This window comes from Trypanosoma grayi (genome assembly GCF_000691245.1).
Source record: "Trypanosoma grayi strain ANR4 Tgr_105_V1, whole genome shotgun sequence".
Classification (NCBI taxonomy): domain Eukaryota; phylum Euglenozoa; class Kinetoplastea; order Trypanosomatida; family Trypanosomatidae; genus Trypanosoma; species Trypanosoma grayi.
In genome coordinates this window covers 14,251-31,844 of record NW_008825724.1, presented here as the reverse complement: position 1 = coordinate 31,844, position 17,594 = coordinate 14,251, and the positions used below count along the sequence as shown (strand labels likewise).

Below are 17,594 nucleotides of genomic sequence, written 5' to 3'. Positions count from 1 at the left end.
GCTGGCGCGTTTCGGGGCGTGTTCGTCAATCTCCGGGCGGCCGGGGTTTGCGGCACGACCCGCGCCTTCCTCGATGTGTTGTGTGGTGGACGGTGCGCCATGTGGTCTTCGCTCTTCTTTGCCGTATTGGTTAAGACGGGTTATGGGTTATGTGTGCCTGGGAATATTTTGTTGTAATTTTTGTTGCTGTTTTGGGGATTGTAGTTGACGTGGTGATGTAAAGATGGTACTTTTCTAAATTTCATTAAGAAAAAAATGTATGACCTTTTTTTTTTGACATATCTTCATTGTTTAAGGGAAGCGAAGAAAACAAACCTTGGTAAGGTGCTCTGTCTGATGTCGTCAAGAACAGCTGCCTTTCAGGCCGACATTCTGGAATGGTTACTGGCGAATAAGGCTCCTCTGCGTATTCTCCGAAGGGAGAGGTACAAAATGGAGAAGGGATTTATTGGTTACTTCAAAGACTTTAAAGATACGATTAGGGAAATTCGGGGTGGAAGCAACAAGGAGACGCAGGTTGCCGTTGATCAGAAGCAGGAATCTAGTGGAGCTCGATCCATGAGCCAGTTCTATGAATCAGAAGAACTTACCAAGCGGATGAAGTGGAAGCGTGTCACATGGGATGATGATGCCAATTATAGCGCGTTTTCGCGGCGTGTACTGGATAACGATGCATTGCTAAAAAATGTATCCGCGTTTTCATTCTTATCGATTCACGTCGTAAAGGACCCTGCGTCAACAGACTGTGTAAATTTCCCACCCTCTGAGAAGAATATTGAGCTTGGAACGCTAACGAATTGGGTTCTTCAAGAACGTGATCCCGTAGCTGTTGAAAAGTATTCGTCAAAAGGAACAAAGGGATCTCGCGGTGCATTTACAGTAGATTGGACTGCCGGAGAGGTGAAAGTGGCGGATACTGCGTCAGTCCAGGAGGTTATGACATTTCTTCTTACAGTCGCACCTCGACTTCAGGCCCTGCAAATGCGTATGGAGGAACAACAGACCACTATAACTGATGATGTCCAAAACGTGAAAATACGAGTTGGAGTAGATATTAAATTCAACGAGCATGATACAAGCTTTTGGGATGACCCAAAGCGAGTAACGTATCCTGAATATGTTAATCCCGACGATGTTCAACGATTTCTTCAGGGTATGTTGAAGTCTCCGTTTCTTTATCGTTGGTTTTTGAAAGGACAGGGTCTTCGCATTCTACCTCCAGGTATGCCTTACTTTATTGATATGGAAAAGAAAGAAGTGCATCTCCCGGCAAATTTTACTGATTACAGCTGGCGTGCTGCTCATAGACGCTTTGAGAAAATCGAGTATTTTTGCGCCATTATGCGATCTTTGTGGTGGCTTTGGTTTTCTTTGGCGATTGTGATTGTAGGAGATGTTGAGCTGTTGTGATTCAGCTGAAGAAAACACAAGTATCATTAATCATCACATCGAGCAGGTAATGAAAAGAACTAATTTTACCGTCTGTATGACATGCTTATATTTCTATTATTGTATTCTTTATTTATGTATATGTATATATACATATATAGATACCATTACTCGGGTTCTTTTTTTTTTTTTTTTTTTTTGGTCCTTCCATTAAGATTTTAATTCTATCTAGTTTGCCGGTGAAAAAGATGCCCCGTGCCGCCCTAATGAAGGAAGCGTTTGAGCTTCTTCAAAAGGATGGGAAGATACCGAAGGCCTCGGTTCCAACGGCCCTCCGCGCGGCAGGTTTAAATCCAAGCGAAGAGAGGATAAAGGAAATTATGGCCACTACAACCGACCTTGATATGACTGGATATGAAGCACTTGTTGCGAAGCATGACGACAAGACAGATACTCCAGATGCAGTTAAGGAGGCATTTCGTGTCTTTGACAAGGATCTTGATGGAACGGTTTCGGTCGCGGAGTTTCGTCATATTATGACGACAATGGGAGAAAAATATACCGAAGAGGAGTTTCGTGACCTGATTCAAGGTTTTGATGACAATGGTGTTATTCACTACGAGAAGTTTGTGTCAAAGATGCTGGCTCCTTTTACAGATCACGGGAATCCAGAAGATATGGTTTAGAAGCATGTAATGAAGCGGATTTTCGTTTTTTAGTCTAGTTTCATTCTCGAATGTCAATTTATCTGATGAATTTCGTTTAAATTTGTTATTGTTATTATTAGATTTATTGTTATTACTATTGTTCTGCTATTGATGTTGTACGAAATTCTTTTTTTCTAACTTTTACGTGTTTTGCTGGTTTCGTTCATTGCCCAGGAAAGCAGTGGGAACGTACTAAGGAAAGCGAAGAAACAAAATGGTAAAAGTAAATACCATCAGCCGATCAGATTTGGAATGGACAAAAGACCGAAACGGGGAGGTTCCGCGAGTGAATCGCAATTATGATAGCAAATACAATCCTATGTCTAAACAAGTGGAATTCACGCGCGCCATTCGTGCGGCAAAGCTCGATCGCATGTTTGCAAAACCGTTTGTTGGTGCGCTGTCAGGGCATCAGGATACTATACAGTCAATTGCTGTCGATTACACCAGCTTGTCTACTGTTGTTAGTGGAGCAATTGATGGTGGTATGATTGTGTGGGATGCTTTCACAAAACGACCCAAGGCAACTATTGATGCACATCGTCATTCTATTGATGGACTTGTTGTGTCTCCTGATGGTGTTGCTTGCTTTAGTGCTTCTCGCGATAAGGTTGTTAAAATGTGGGATTTAGATTTCTCTACAGGTGAATCTAAAGTCGAACCTTTGACCGAATTTCTCGGAGAGTTTCCGTTTTCTTCTATTGATCATCACTTCCAGAAATCACTTTTTGTGACTTCTTCTGATGTTGTGCAGGTGTGGGATGTGAACAGAACCCAGCCTCTTCAACGTTTTTCGTGGGGTGACGATACGGTTTCTAGCTGCCGCTTCAATAAGGTGGAGACAAATTTGGTGGCATGCTGCATGACGGATCGTGGTGTTTTCATTTATGATACGAGAACACAAGCAGCTCACTCCAAGATCATTATGGAGATGTGCTGCACTTGTCTTTCATGGAATCCTATGGATCCGAATACATTTGTCGCTGGGAGTGATGATCGAAATTGTTATCTGTTTGATATGCGTGTTCTTGGGCGCCCAAAAAGCGTTTTTCAAGGACATATTAATGGTGTGACATCTGTTGACTTTTCTCCAACTGGGAAAAAATTTGTTGCTGGATCTCTTGATTGTACTCTGCGCATGTGGGATCTTCATCAAACTACGAAGTCTAACTCTATTGAGATGTATCATACCAAACGTATGGCTAAAGTTTTCTCCGTCAAGTGGTCCCCAGATAGCAGTTATTTGTATAGCGGGAGTGAGGATGCTATTCTTCGCATATGGAAGGCAGATGCAAGCAAGCCGATTCGTCCTCTCCGAGGCCCGGAAAAGAATACTTTCAACTACATGAGATCTTTGAAGAATAGGTATTCTGGTTTTGTGGAAGTGAAAAGAATTGTTAATCAACGGAACACACCGAAAGCTATCAGTAGAGCCCAGCGTCGCACCAAAAAGGCAGAAAAACGGGAACTTGTTAAGGAAGCGTCCCGGCGAAGGAGTGACGATATCAAACCACTTGCAAAACGCAAGGTTTATCAGTCTCTTAAATAAGTTGTTGGCTAGCAGCGTCTTGAAGTTTCGTCGTTTAATGAATTTATACATCATCATCATTATCATCATGATTACAATACCATGTTTTTGCATTAACTTTTGTTCGGCTACCTTTATTTTCAATGTTGGTTTTACTTCTGATTAAAGAGTTGACTCTCTTTTTCTTTCTTTCTTTCTTTCTTTTGTATTTTGCTTTCTCTTTAGTAATCACGGAGCTGGCTCCTACAAAGAATGACATCGCTGTCTCGGTACGCTTTTAAAGCGGACTACTATGATCCTCAGGCAAACCTCACCCGTCACTATTTGTTCCTTTTTTATAAGGAGGACAATACGGTAGAAATGCACGACCTTAAAACAAAACGTGTTTTTCTAAAAAGGTGTGCTTATCCATCATTAAGTCTACATGAACTTTTTATTGGCGCCACAGTAAGCATTTTTTCACGTTCTTTGAAACTAGTGGATTACGGTGATGAGGCAACGCGTCGGCACTTTTCAGCAGCTATGGGCGAGTTCATTGTGATTATTACAGAGAAGGGTCTTCTTCGTGCTGGAAATATTGTGGACAAGATTATTTCAAAGGGGCTGAGAATTTCGAACGTCCGACTAGTGAATTTACCAGATGATATGGCTTCTGAATTTGCTGTCTCGAGACGGTGTATTGTCACTCTGGTGAAGGGATCAGACGCGATGGAAAAGGTTTCCGCGTTAAACGAGGCATTTCCAGGTTTGACTACAATAGTATCAAATCCTGAGGATGTGAGTGCACTTTCCAATGTGGCATTTGGCCCTGGTGAAACAACAGCGGTGATGAAAAACTGTTCTGTTTGTGTAATCAAACCGCATGCGATAACAAGTGGTTATCAGGGTGCTATTCTTCAACGTCTAATTGATGAGGGTTTTTACATCAGCGCTCTGGGAATGTACACCTTAACCATGGCGGATGCAGAGGATTTTCTCGAAGTTTACAACGGTGTTGTACCTGAATATCAGAGACTTGTAGAGCAGATGTACAGCGGTCCCTGTTGGGTGGTAGAAGTATGTGCCGAGAATGCAGTGGCATCTCTTCGTGCCGTTTGCGGACCACACGACCCAGAGGTATGTCATGTACTCTTTCCTCACACAATCCGCTCAAAATATGGTGTTGATCGCACCAGGAACGGTGTGCATTGCACAGACTTAGAGGAAGACGCACCACTAGAGTCGGAGTTCTTCTTTTCGCTGCTTCAAAACCTTTAGCATATGGAATACTCCCATAGATGAGATGGCCTCTTGCCTGAAACTTGTTTTGTCTTCCCCATTTTTTTCTGTGTGAGTGTGGCGGGGGACATGTATAAAGTTCTTCATTTTGGCTTTGTTATTTTACCCCATGTACCATGGTGTGTTCGTGCCATCCTTTCTGAAGCCAAAGGATAATTGTAATGTTTATGCCTTGATAAAAAAAAAACATCTTGGCAAGGAGAGTGAGCTTTTTTTTTTGATTCTCGTCATCCAAAGAAAAGGATAACAGCAAGGAAGACAGAGAAACACTTTACAGAATGATTCAGCCTCAACTGATTCTGCTTCGGGAAGGAACCGATACATCTCAAGGTAAGCCACAATTAATCAGCAACATTAATGCTTGCATGAATGTGGTCGACACCGTGAAGACAACGCTTGGTCCGTGTGGAATGGACAAATTGATTCACAATGGCAGTGACGTTAACATCTCCAATGATGGGGCGACTATCATGAACCTGTTGGAGATTGTCCACCCTGCGGCCAAGAGCCTCGTGGACATTGCCATGTCACAGGATCACGAAGTCGGTGACGGAACTACTTCCGTTGTTATTCTGGCAGGTGAACTTCTCAAGGAGGCAAAAACATGCGTGGAGGATGGAATTGCCCCGCAGGTCATAATCAAGGCTTATCGCACAGCCTTGTCAGTTGCGATGAAGACTTTGGATGAACTTTGTATTCCATTTGATTCGAGGTCTGAAGAAGGACGCAAAAACCTTGTGCGCTGCGCCGCAACAGCGCTGAACTCAAAACTGATCAATACTGAGTGCCATTTCTTCGCCAAAATGGCTACAGATGCTGTTTTGGCGCTTGATGACGACTTGAATCTCGACATGATTGGCATCAAGAAGGTTCCAGGAGGCAGCATGCGTGAAAGTATTCTTGTTGACGGTGTGGCCTTCAAAAAGACATTCTCTTACGCCGGGTTTGAGCAGCAGCGCAAGAAATTTGAAAATCCCAAGGTGCTGTTGCTGAACGTTGAACTAGAGCTCAAGGCAGAAAAGGATAATGCGGAGGTGCGTGTTAAGGACCCCAAGCAATATCAGTCCATCGTGGACGCTGAGTGGAAGATTATTTTTGACAAGATGGAAAAATGCGTTAGGACTGGCGCAAAGATTGTCCTTTCTCGGCTTCCCATCGGTGACTTAGCGACACAGTACTTTGCTGACCGCGATGTCTTCTGCGCTGGACGTGTGGCTGCAGATGATATGGCCCGTGTAGCTTTGGCAACGGGTGGTGTTGTGCAGTCTACAGTGAACGACATCCCTGAAGAAGTATTGGGCAACTGCGCTACTTTTGAAGAACGACAGGTTGGAACGGAGCGCTACAACTTTTTCACTGGTTGCAAAAACTCTAAAACAGCAACAATCATCCTTCGTGGTGGGGCGCAACAGTTCATCGACGAGGCAGACCGTTCCCTTCATGACGCTATTTGTATTGTAAAGCGTGCCTACAAGACAGGATCTGTTGTGGGTGGTGGCGGTGCAGTTGAGATGGAGCTCAGCAAGGTGCTTCGCGAGTACTCTCGCACTATCCGTGGGAAGGAACAGATGGTAATCAGTGGATTTGCGCGTGCGTTGGAGGTTATTCCGCGGCAGCTGTCCGAGAATGCTGGGCACGACAGCACCGACACCCTTAACAAGCTCCGTCAGAAGCACTACATCACGGGCAGCAGCGGTAAGTGGTATGGCGTGGACATTATAAATGGTGGTGTCTGTGACACGTTTGAACGCTTTGTCTGGGAGCCAACACTAGTTAAGCGGAATGCCATTCAGAGCGCCACGGAGGCGGCGTGTCTAATTCTTTCGATCGATGAAACCGTAACTAACCCAGAGTCAGACGCAGGAAAGAAGCAGGCTGCTGCTGCCGCTGGTCGCGGCGGTGGCGGCGCGATGCCTGTCAGCAGGGCTGGCATGGGCGGCATGTTTAAGGGCGCGCCCGGTGTGACGAAGATGAAGGGCCGTGCCGGTCGATGACGGACGTGACTGCGGCGTTCTCCACAATTTAGAGCTAATAAATAAAGAAGAAAACCCACGAAAAAAAAAGCGACAGAAACAAAAAAAAAATGAAAAGGAGTAGCCCTAACCTATTCTAAAGAAACACGATGCACTTATTCGCATGCGCACATGTACAAAGAGAGACGTATACGTTTCTCTCGTAGTTTGTGTGAATGGGTTGATCTGATAGTTCCTAGATGCTTGTCGTAACGTGTGGCCGTGATATCGGCGTGATTGCTCATGTTTGTGCTTTGGCCCCTTTTTGTTAGCCCCCTTTTTACTGGTGCAGAAAAGGGTAGGCAAAAAGTTAGCAAAAAAAAAATACTTAGTGTAGCGTCGTGCTGATAGGGATAAAGCAGAGTTGACTGGTTAAAGGTTCCCACGTTGAATAACGCAGTTTCTATTTTAATTACGATTGCTACTAGGTGCCGAAATCATGCTGCGTCGATCTTTTGTGGCGTTTCCGTGGTGGAACTTTCAAACAGAGCATCGGCAGCGATGTGTCATGATGTACGGTGGTGCTCGTACAATGAACACACACAATGCAAATCACCGCGTTTTCATTAAAAAGTACAAACGCAATGCATTTCCAAATAGAACGCGGCACCATTGGGCTGTATCCATGACGGGTGTACTTGGCCAGCGTCCACGCCGTATGCCGTGGCCGTACGATCTAACGTCCTTGATTTTTAACCAGCCACGTCAGGGTTCTGACAAGATTGGCTATGTGGTGGGCACAAGCATGCTCAAGACGGCTGTCGTGTCAACCAATCATATGGTGTATTATCCAAAATTCAATCAACGCGTTGCGCGCACCAGTCGATTCTTCGCACATGACGAAGATTTGGCGTGTGTTGAGGGAGACTTGGTGCATATCAAGCAGTGTCGAAAGATATCCAAGTACAAACATTATTATGTGTTTAGCATACTGGAACCAAACATTGAAGGTCGTGAGCGACTTAAATTAGGGCTAAAGGCCGTCCCTCCGCCATTGTTTGGATACCCTGTTTCGCGTCGTATCGTGAAGCTCAATTTGACAAACACAGAGGGCACAAAGGAAAAGCTGGCTGCTGTTATTCAGGAACACGTACAGGACGCTTACAGATATGCTGGGCCGACACCGGATCAGCCACGGAATCGTCTAACTGATTCAACAACATTTGACGAAGCGAACCGTATGATTGCACCGAATGCCCCAGCGACGCCGGCGCTGGAAGGTGAAGAGAGTCCATCCTTGCTGGGGGACAAGGAGGACTACACAGAGGTGGAGAACGACACACGGTACAAGAAGGGTGATGACTACTGGATGAATTTGCAGCCCAAAGAAAAGTACGACTTCAAGGGCTTCAAGAAGTCTCCGTAGAAGAATGTGTTCATTTCTTTCAATGACGGTAATCTGAGACATGACCGAGACAAATGTGGTGACTTCCTGACGATGTACCGTGTACCTTTTTTGCGCTTGTTTTTATTTTTATTTTTTTTGTGTTTGCTTGTTTATTTGTTTGAATTCTTTTAGTTTATTGCTCTGGTTCGTTTTGCTTATTTGAACAGGGTAAAAGTTACGCGTCAATACAAGATCAAGTCGTGCAATGCCGGGATTCTCCTTTGACAACGTTCAGCGAAACCTCAACCTTCAACAGCAAGGATTGCATCCCCCTAAGACCCTCAAGACAGGTACAACCATTGTGGGAGTGGTCTTCAAGGATGGCGTAGTTCTGGGTGCTGATACCCGTGCAACTGAGGGCAGCATCGTGGCGGACAAGCGGTGCAAAAAGATTCACTACATGGCACCTAATATCATGTGCTGTGGTGCGGGAACTGCGGCTGACACCGAGGCTGTGACAAATACAGTCGCCGCTAACCTGGCGCTTCACCGGCTCGAGACAGGAAAACAGTCGCGTGTGCACGAAGCACTTACTTTGCTGAAGCGCCACTTGTACAGGTACCAGGGCCACGTGAGTGCTGCGCTGGTCCTCGGCGGTGTAGATGTAGGAGGGCCGTACCTGGCCACTGTGGCGCCGCACGGTAGCACCGACCGCCTCCCCTTTGTGACAATGGGGAGCGGTTCCATCGCTGCCATGTCAGCGCTCGAGACTGGCTACAAGGACAATTTGCCACTCGAAGAAGCGAAGGAGCTGGTGGCGTCGGCGATCCGGAAAGGCATCTTCAACGACCCGTACAGCGGGACACAGGTGGATCTGTGCGTCATCACGAAGGCGAAGACGGAGCTGCTGATTGGGTATGACAAACCGAATGAACGCAAATACCCGAGACAGGATATCAGGTTTCCACCTGGCACAACGCCGGTGCTGAGGGAGGAAATACGAAGTTTGGTGACAATCACGGATGTTGAGTGACAAGGAAAAGTAAGCAAATGAAAAGAGGAAAGAAAAGAAGAGGAATGCAGTCCCTAGAGTGCACAACCAAGAGTGACACTGAGCGAACTGAGCAAAAAAAAAAAACAAAGTGAACAAAAGGACGAATACAAGGACGCCTTTCTGTTCTACTAGGGAAATCGCGATCAGACAGTCACAGCCGTTCATCTTTTCATTGAGTACACGTGGGCCCATCTCTGCAGGCCTGTGGTATGCTGCTCTTGGATTTTTTTTTGACTCTTTTGTTCCCTTTCCCCCCTCAGTGTCTTCTTTTTTCTTTTTCTTTTTCTTTCCTCCAATTACTCAAGTACAGATAGTCTCTCTTTTATTTTGTTTTGCTCTTGAAAGAGGTAAGTGTTGCTTGTATTTCAAGAGGAAGAAAATGGATGTTGAGGCCATGGAGGGTGTACCAATGGGCTGTCGACAGCTTCAATTGCGCGTCACGCACTGGTGACTTTCAGTGGGGACAATCAAAATATACGAATTGGGTTGCGCAATGAGGCTCAAGCAAGGGAAGCGATCACCCCCTTGTAGTCTCCGTTTGATTATTCATTATTCCACCCATAGTTTTGGCACTGGAGGCACCCAATGATGTTGGAAACAGATACTGGGGTTTGAATTGACGCAGCTTGGACCATACTGGACATATTTCTTCCCTTCACGAACGGACGGAACACGTTTCTCCGCTTCGGGGCATTTAAACAACACAGAGGTCATTTTGGGTTCTCTGCTGCTTCACCCTCCAGTTAGGCGCACACAACTCTGAGTATTTGTCTGGGAAATAGATTCCGGGCGCCTATAATCTTCACGGCAGCTAGAAAATTGTGGTAGTACTAAGGTGCCTTTTTTTGACATGGATTGGAAGCGTTGCCAAAATGGTTGGAAGGTTGAGAGAGCTTTGTTTAGGCGTCGTGAAGTGGCTCTATGAGAGCGTAATATTTTTGTGGTGGTACACATTTTGATACTTAAAAAGCAATACTATTTGGGGGGTTCTTTTTTGTTGCAAATGAATTTAAATTCAAGACGAGTGGTACTCCAACCTATCATGACGTTGTGATGTATGAGGAGGAGAGTGTGCTCTCGAAGTCATTGTGTGATCTTATGTTTTGTCACACAGTACTCAGTTTCAGTGTTGTTTTATTTATTTGCTTGCATTGGTATTTGTTGTTATGTCTTTCGTGATGGCACTGCCATTAATGTAATGATCACGGAGTTGCATGTAATGATTAGTGATGCTAACCATCTTATTTTGTATACCATGGGATTCTTTGGTGGTGCGGTTTATTTTACATCAAACCTTCATGTGTGTCTGGATAGAGTTCATCTCTTGTTTTTCTGATTTGTTTTACTCCTGCTCACTTGTGTTTGTTTCCTCCTCTGCCACCGCAGCTGTGGGTGTCATATACACCCACAAACACATAGTAGGTTCTTCCATTCGCTTGGAGGTCACTTGAACTCAAGCTCTTGAGGTGTCATGAGCACACGTTTAGCCAGATGCGACCCACGGCTGTTGGATTTTGTCACTTGGGCTGTACTAAAAGGATGCCGCTTGTTCCAGCGTGTTCATATAACGCCATTGGGGCTTATGGCAACAAGCACAATACCTGCGTACGACTTCGTGGCTGTTGTGCCTACCTCTGCGACGCTGAGTGTCATCACTGTGGCGGAGGACCAGTCGTTCCCGCTGAAGGTTTCACCTGAGAATCATGGTGATGAACTTGCATTCTGGCCAGACCTCACGTGGGGGTCATTTGTCTTGATTGGGTACCTTGCTAAGGCGCTACGGACGGGCTATCCGCGGGGTGTGCGCAGCTACTTGGACGTGTTACCGTTCGACCAGGGCATGCCTATAGGTCGTGTCGCTGATGTTGCACAAAAGTCGCACGGTTACAAGGAGTTGGTAGCACCTCTCAAAAATGCTTGTAAGGCACAAGATGCTGACTTTAATTTAGCCTTTAGACATGCGTACTGTCTTTTTCGGCGACATGCGATACCGTTCTGGAGCAATACAGAGGTGGGAAGTGGGGGTCACCCAGGCTTTCAACGATCCCCTTTTGCTGAGTCAGGGCATGGTGACATTATTGGTATGGTCCCAGTACTGGATCTCGCACTGCACTCACCAGAGCCCAATGCGGCCATCGGTTACCCTGACACTGATATGCTGCAGTGGTTGGCACAAGAGAAAAAGGCTGGGATACAGATGGAAAAGGGTTACTTTGTCATGCAGGCTCTACGAGAGATTCATGAGGGCGAGACTATTTCGGTAGACAAGAATGCATACTTTAACTTTGATGATGCCATGTTCAAGGCGTGGTTCGGTTACCCGAATGCATCGCAGCTTCTTCAGGGCAAGAATGGAGCGAAGGTGAGTACGGATAACTCTGAATATACTCTGGAACCGTGAAACCAAAGGTGTACGCCGAGTTAAGGTTGTCGAAAACAGCAAGTGTATTATATGTTTGTAGCTCCTGCCCACAGACACACTTACGGAGTGTTTAGTGCAGTGGTTCACCTACTCATGCACTTGCAAGATGTTTGTTGGGTCGTTGTGAGAGCATTTTTTAAATTTCTTTGAATCGAGTCTCGTGATGACTATAGAAAAATGTGTTTTTTTTTTTCGTCTGTGCGCTATTTGATAGTGGGTGGTGTAGTGCAGTTTGGCTGGGATCTAAGCGGAGAGAGAAGAAAAGAGCGAGAGAGAGGGATACAACCCTGTTACAATCCGTTTTTCATGAGGACCGTGGAGTACAAACTGGCACGCTTGGAGGAGCAGAACGCGGCTCTCCATAGAAAGCTGCGCCACCAGGAGAACGAAATTAGTCGCCTGTCCGTCCGGGAGTCGCAGCTGAAGGAGGCCCGGCGCATTCCGCTTCTCCAAAAGCGCCTCGACGATGCGCTTGCGGAGTGCGAGGATCTCGAGTGCCAACTCATCGAGACACGCGGCAGGGAGGTAAAGTTGTCGGATGAGGTCAACCTCCTGCGCACGTTTGTACAGCTAGACAAGAACCCGGCACTCGCTGAGGCAGCGCGGCAGCGCGCGAGCGACGACCGCATTCAGGAGGAGCTCAAGGCGCTTGGCGTGCAGCTCCGCACCATCGCCGAGGAGCGCGACGAGTACAAGAAACGGGCTCTTCTTTCCTGTGAAGAGGCGGAGTATTACCGTGACAAGTGGAATTCCTCCTTTAGTGAAAAACAGAGATTAGAGGAATACATAAAGAAGCTTCTTGCCGAACAGAAGGCAAGCGTAGGGGTGTTTCCATCACCTTGCGTGGCTTTGGAGCAGCGTTCGTCTCTGGAAGTAATTGATGAGGGACGCCACGGTACAAATGGTATACAACATCTCCGGCGTAGTCTTGAAGAGGAAAGAACCCGCAACGAGACCCTCCAGGAAACTCTAGATGCATTGTATGAGCAGCAAAAGGAACATCGTCGTTCACGCTCTCATGAGCGACCCCCAAGTATTCCTGTAGACCCTCCTAGTGGGATGAATACCCCTGGGCAATGCGACTCTGACAGTGCTATGCAGGCGCTACGGCAGCAGGTTGCGCTCGCAGAGGGCGAGTGCGTCTTGCTAACGAAGAGATGGCGTGCTCTCAGCGAGCAGAACCAAAGCTTGCTCGAGCGTCTGGCCGAACAAGAACGCATGGAAGTGTCTTGGCGTAATCAGCTTCACCAAATGTCGATGGAGTGCGAGCGGCTGAAGCGTGAGCTCGAGTTGGTGTCTCAGGCAAGGTCGTTAGTTTCACGCCACCATGGCAAGTCTTGCAATGACTAAGGTGGATTGGTGCATTAAACGATGCACGACCAACTGGATTTGCATCTTGTTTTATCTTGTTTGGTAGATGGCATTGATGTCCCCGTGCTTCTTTTTTGCTTTTTTTTGTGTATTGTGGGGTCACTTATCTGTACTTTTCGTTCTCTTACAATTGGCTACAGCTTCTGTTTTTGGCGGTGGTGTAGTTGAAAGGACGAAGTAGTAGGGACGAAACAAAGAGATGTCGCAGCTATGGGTAAAGCGTGCAAAGGCGGAAGTGTCACGCCACTCCCGCCTCCTTGAAACACTGAATCGCGTTTTCCCCATGCCGTTTGAGGAGCGACGTTCGCGTGTAGGTATGGTCTCGTACGGCACGTACCGCTGGTTTCGCTACTTTCCAATAGTGCTTGTCCCTGCTGTGGTGGTTGGGGCAATTCTTGAGACACGTGACATTCCTCAAGAGCACGTCTTCACATCATTGCATCTGTGGCTGGCTGACCACGGTGTGTTCCGCCACGACACAGTTAAGGCACTTAACCCAGCCTTTGAAGATGAACGTCGTTCAATTGAATGGAAGACAAATGACCGCAAGTGGCGGTTTACCGGAATTGACATGCCGTCGGAAAAGGAATTGCGGGAGTTTGCGGCAATCAATATCGAAAAGCAGCGTTTGTCCTCGTCGCGGTGATGCGCTTGGTGGATTCTATTATGTGTCCCCTTTCCACTCATTTCTCTCAAAATCCTGAGTGTGGTACAGAGTTCTTGTTGTTGTTGCTGCACTATTTCCTTATCCTTCACAATGCTAATTATGTCCAGGCTGTGTGCCGTTGTTCAAAAATGATGAAAATTTTCTTTGTTTTAATAATTCCATTATTTCTTATTTCCATTATTACGTGTTGTGCTGCTAGTGAGAATCGCACTACCATGGGAAAGGACCAGGCCAACGTTAAGGGTTGCCGCTTTCGCGTGTCCCTTGCCCTTCCAGTGGCGGCTGTGGTAAACTGCGCCGACAACACGGGCGCAAAGAACCTCTACATCATCTCTGTGAAGGGTTACCACGGCCGTCTGAACCGTCTGCCGGCTGCTGCCCTTGGCGACATGGTGATGGCCTCCGTGAAGAAAGGCAAGCCAGAGCTGCGGCGCAAGGTACTGAACGCTGTCATCATCCGTCAGCGCAAGAGCTGGCGTCGCAAGGACGGCACGGTCATCTACTTCGAGGATAACGCAGGTGTGATCGTCAACCCCAAGGGTGAGATGAAGGGATCCGGTATCGCTGGCCCCGTCGCGAAGGAGGCAGCCGATCTCTGGCCCAAGATCTCCACCCACGCCCCGGCAATTGTGTAAGGTTCACAACCCAGTTCTAGTTTTTCTTTCTTCTGCTTTGAATTCCCTAAAAATAAGCAGTCGTGGGGAGATTGATTTGATGATGGTGGTGGTGGGCTTGTTTGGTTCTACTCTGGTAACGGTGCCTCCATAGTATCCTTTTGTTCTTTTTGTCATTCTTTGGCCTTCTATAGTAGTTATGCCTACCCGCTTAAAGAAGACTCGCCATCAGCGCGGCTCCACGTTCTGCGGCTATGGCCGTGTCGGCAAGCACCGCAAGCATCCCTCTGGCCGCGGTAACGCCGGTGGTCAGCACCACCACCGCATCAACTTTGACAAGTACCACCCCGGATACTTCGGCAAGTGCGGCATGAACCACTACCACGTCAAGAAGAACGCCATGTGGAAGCCGACGATCAACCTGAACAACATCACCAAGCTGATTTCGAGGGACGAGACCCTGAAGGCGAAGAAGGGCGAGGCTCTTCCCGTCGTTGACCTGCTGGCCAGTGGCTACTCGAAGCTGCTCGGCGGTGGCCACCTGCAGGCTCCCTGCATCGTGAAGGCTCGCTGGGTGAGCAAGCTGGCTGACAAGAAGATCCGTAAGGCTGGCGGAGCTGTTGTGCTTCAGGCATAAGACGATTGGGTTGTCAAAGCACTTTGAATCATTTTCTTTTATTTTAAATAGATATTCCTTGTTCTTTCTGCTTCCCTATGAAACTGCTTGTTTAGACGCATGTTTTTAGGCTTACGTATAGTTGTACCAAAAACGCTCTTCTTTTCGCCTTTTTTTGCTATATATATATATATATATATGCGTGTGTGCTGTTGTGATACGTAGTATGTCGTCTGGAGTAGAAGTTCCTTTCCAGACAATTTAGTTTGTGGTGAGCTGTTCTCTTCGGCAGGCACTTGATAAAATGAAGGATGATGAAGCATTCACGAACCTTTTCGGCATTCTAGAGGTGATTCGCGGTGAAGGAATCTCAGTCTTTGCGGACGCGCGTATGATGGAAAAGTACCGTTGCGTGGAGACATTGGCCGCGCTGACGACTCCGCCGCTGAACACTACTGCAGCAGAGTTGCTGGTGCGAAAAGTCTTCCAGGCGTTTGCGAGCACTACCATTGTTGAGTATCAGCGGAAAATGTGCTGTGGTGAAGAATTGCTAGCGCTGCGGCGCCTGCATGAAGACTACCGACGCACCCTACTGCTTCTTAACGATTGGTGCAAGCGTCTGCGTGCGGGGGAGGAAGTTGTAAAGTTCACAGTTTCTCTGCGCTGCCACTTGCTACAGCCAGATCTTCTGACCGGCGAGAGCCCGGCGGGAAAGGAGCAGCTGCTGCGGTTTTTGCGCGAGCACAGACATAAAGTGCTTGACGAAATTGCTGGAGCGGGGGGTAGTGCGACACTCATGCGTGGAATTGTGGGCTACCGCGACGAGGTGCTGCAGCGTTTGCACGGACTCACACTCTCTTTGACGCCAGACCTCAAGGCGCTATGGAAGTCTGTTTTGGTGAAGTGTACACGTGAGCGTATTGAGTCGTTGGACGACGACTTCACTGTTCCGCGCATTCTCTCCTGTATGCAGTGGAAGGATGATGTAATAGACACATTTGTACGCATGGCGCTATCGCCTGACCCCAATAACTCTGATGTGCGTGCCGAGGTGAATCGTTGGTGTGAAGAGTTGGAACAGCTTCTTCTTGTAAGCTACGGCCGTAAGCGCATCGCAAGTTTCTGGGATGTGGTGGTGGAGTATCCAGACTCCATGCCGACGCTACAGGATCTGCGCTTGTGTCTTCTTCGGTGCGCCGACGACACACTCCGAAGTGAGTTGATTCAAACAGCAAAGCGTATGCTGGCGTCGCGACTTCATCGGGCAGGCACACGGACGGAAGACATCCTCGCCATTCTGATGGGAATGATTCATTCTCTCTGTGTGCTGTTGTCAAAGAATGATCAAAGCTCAGTGATTTTCACCATTGTTGGGGATACCCTGGAGCACCTCAAGAAGCGGAAGGACTGTGTCTCCGCTGTTGTACAGGCCATTACACAACCGAGCGCAAATTCGGTTCTACACGTTGATTTGCAGAACTACTCGAGTAACGATTTTGCTGCAGGCGCTGACGGTGGTGATAAAGAAAACGAGGATGATGCATTGCTTATGGCAGGGCAATCGCCAGTGTCCATGCAGGATAGACCTGACGTGTTGCGTGTGCTGTTGTCTGCGATTAGTGTTTCTTCTCTCGTTGAGGAGTATAGACAAGTTTTGGCCTCCCAACTGTTGGGCAAACGCATGCATGACTTTGATACAACTGCAGAGGAAGAAGTATTGGAGCGTTTAAAGTGTGCCTTTGGTGAGGATGTGCTGGCACCTTGTGTTGTGATGATTCGTGATATTCAGGCTTCTCGTCGCTACACACTTCACATGAAAGAGGTCTACCAGCAGTCTGTTGCAGAAGGGCTTCCACAAGAGAAACAACGGGACTGGCCGTTAAGTTTAGATGTTCTCTCCACTACGTCGTGGCCAAAGTTGTCCGCGTGTTTTCCTTCTGGAGAAGTGCAGCCTGTTCCTGATAAGTACAACCCTCATCCGCAGCTTAGCTCTGTGATGGAGAGTGTCATGGAATTGTACAAAGACATGAAGGCGAATCAGCGCCTGGAGTGGATTCTCTCGCAAGGTAGTGTCAGCTTGGAGCTCAAGCAGAAGGAAACCTCAACCGGCGCGATGATTGCAGCAACGTATGACCTTTCACTCTTCTCTGCGTCGCTCGTTTTGTATGTACGTGACATATCGTCGGAGCTCGGTGGTCCAGCGCCTCTGGTAGCTGTGGCGGAGCGCATGGGAATGAAGGCCCACTCCCTGCAGCAGCGGTTGTCGCACCTCTTTCCTTCTATCCTTATTTCTACGGATGGAACTAAAAGTTTGTTGTTGCAAACAAACTATTTGTCGACGTCAAACTTTACTTTTGACGAGGCGGAAGAGAGTGAGGAGCAGCCTGCCGGGCTCTCACAGGATCAGGTGAAGATGCTGCTTTCTATGATGACGGCAATGCTTAAGGCTCGTAAGGCGTGCGGCGTCAACGATATCTTCAACAGTATGAAAATGTTCGGCCAGTTTCAAGGAAGCCTTGAGGATATGAAAAAACTTCTGCAGGTGTTTGTGGCTCAAGGCAAGCTAGTGTTAAACGAGGCGAAGTTGTACACCTTGCCGAAGAAGTAAA

General features: G+C 47.4%; 13 protein-coding genes across 13 annotated transcripts; all 13 read left to right on the top strand.

Moving 5' to 3' along the window:
- Positions 1-336: 336 nt before the first annotated feature.
- Positions 337-1,410, top strand: DQ04_01051220 (hypothetical protein; the record flags this gene model as incomplete). The annotated part of the gene is made up of 1 exon (XM_009310147.1): positions 337-1,410. The coding sequence occupies one exon, from the start codon at positions 337-339 to the stop codon at positions 1,408-1,410; it is 1,074 nt and encodes a 357-aa protein (XP_009308422.1).
- A 227-nt stretch (positions 1,411-1,637) lies between these two features.
- Positions 1,638-2,075, top strand: DQ04_01051210 (calmodulin; the record flags this gene model as incomplete). Its single annotated transcript, XM_009310146.1, has 1 exon — positions 1,638-2,075. The coding sequence occupies one exon, from the start codon at positions 1,638-1,640 to the stop codon at positions 2,073-2,075; it is 438 nt and encodes a 145-aa protein (XP_009308421.1).
- Positions 2,076-2,310: 235 nt separating this feature from the next.
- Positions 2,311-3,645, top strand: DQ04_01051200 (WD40 repeat protein, predicted; the record flags this gene model as incomplete). The annotated part of the gene is made up of 1 exon (XM_009310145.1): positions 2,311-3,645. One exon carries the CDS (start codon positions 2,311-2,313, stop codon positions 3,643-3,645), a length of 1,335 nt encoding a protein of 444 aa, XP_009308420.1.
- A 231-nt stretch (positions 3,646-3,876) lies between these two features.
- Positions 3,877-4,881, top strand: DQ04_01051190 (putative nucleoside diphosphate kinase; the record flags this gene model as incomplete). Its single annotated transcript, XM_009310144.1, has 1 exon — positions 3,877-4,881. One exon carries the CDS (start codon positions 3,877-3,879, stop codon positions 4,879-4,881), a length of 1,005 nt encoding a protein of 334 aa, XP_009308419.1.
- Positions 4,882-5,180: 299 nt separating this feature from the next.
- On the top strand, positions 5,181-6,896 carry DQ04_01051180 (T-complex protein 1; the record flags this gene model as incomplete). The annotated part of the gene is made up of 1 exon (XM_009310143.1): positions 5,181-6,896. One exon carries the CDS (start codon positions 5,181-5,183, stop codon positions 6,894-6,896), a length of 1,716 nt encoding a protein of 571 aa, XP_009308418.1.
- Positions 6,897-7,353: 457 nt separating this feature from the next.
- DQ04_01051170 (putative 30S Ribosomal protein S17) lies at positions 7,354-8,280 on the top strand (the record flags this gene model as incomplete). Its single annotated transcript, XM_009310142.1, has 1 exon — positions 7,354-8,280. One exon carries the CDS (start codon positions 7,354-7,356, stop codon positions 8,278-8,280), a length of 927 nt encoding a protein of 308 aa, XP_009308417.1.
- A 226-nt stretch (positions 8,281-8,506) lies between these two features.
- DQ04_01051160 (putative proteasome beta 2 subunit) lies at positions 8,507-9,274 on the top strand (the record flags this gene model as incomplete). Its single annotated transcript, XM_009310141.1, has 1 exon — positions 8,507-9,274. One exon carries the CDS (start codon positions 8,507-8,509, stop codon positions 9,272-9,274), a length of 768 nt encoding a protein of 255 aa, XP_009308416.1.
- Positions 9,275-10,766: 1,492 nt separating this feature from the next.
- On the top strand, positions 10,767-11,696 carry DQ04_01051150 (hypothetical protein; the record flags this gene model as incomplete). Its single annotated transcript, XM_009310140.1, has 1 exon — positions 10,767-11,696. One exon carries the CDS (start codon positions 10,767-10,769, stop codon positions 11,694-11,696), a length of 930 nt encoding a protein of 309 aa, XP_009308415.1.
- Positions 11,697-12,023: 327 nt separating this feature from the next.
- On the top strand, positions 12,024-13,067 carry DQ04_01051140 (hypothetical protein; the record flags this gene model as incomplete). The annotated part of the gene is made up of 1 exon (XM_009310139.1): positions 12,024-13,067. One exon carries the CDS (start codon positions 12,024-12,026, stop codon positions 13,065-13,067), a length of 1,044 nt encoding a protein of 347 aa, XP_009308414.1.
- A 220-nt stretch (positions 13,068-13,287) lies between these two features.
- Positions 13,288-13,734, top strand: DQ04_01051130 (hypothetical protein; the record flags this gene model as incomplete). Its single annotated transcript, XM_009310138.1, has 1 exon — positions 13,288-13,734. One exon carries the CDS (start codon positions 13,288-13,290, stop codon positions 13,732-13,734), a length of 447 nt encoding a protein of 148 aa, XP_009308413.1.
- A 236-nt stretch (positions 13,735-13,970) lies between these two features.
- On the top strand, positions 13,971-14,390 carry DQ04_01051120 (60S ribosomal protein L23; the record flags this gene model as incomplete). Its single annotated transcript, XM_009310137.1, has 1 exon — positions 13,971-14,390. The coding sequence occupies one exon, from the start codon at positions 13,971-13,973 to the stop codon at positions 14,388-14,390; it is 420 nt and encodes a 139-aa protein (XP_009308412.1).
- A 178-nt stretch (positions 14,391-14,568) lies between these two features.
- On the top strand, positions 14,569-15,006 carry DQ04_01051110 (60S ribosomal protein L27A/L29; the record flags this gene model as incomplete). Its single annotated transcript, XM_009310136.1, has 1 exon — positions 14,569-15,006. The coding sequence occupies one exon, from the start codon at positions 14,569-14,571 to the stop codon at positions 15,004-15,006; it is 438 nt and encodes a 145-aa protein (XP_009308411.1).
- Positions 15,007-15,289: 283 nt separating this feature from the next.
- On the top strand, positions 15,290-17,593 carry DQ04_01051100 (anaphase-promoting complex subunit 2; the record flags this gene model as incomplete). Its single annotated transcript, XM_009310135.1, has 1 exon — positions 15,290-17,593. One exon carries the CDS (start codon positions 15,290-15,292, stop codon positions 17,591-17,593), a length of 2,304 nt encoding a protein of 767 aa, XP_009308410.1.
- Position 17,594: the final 1 nt, after the last annotated feature.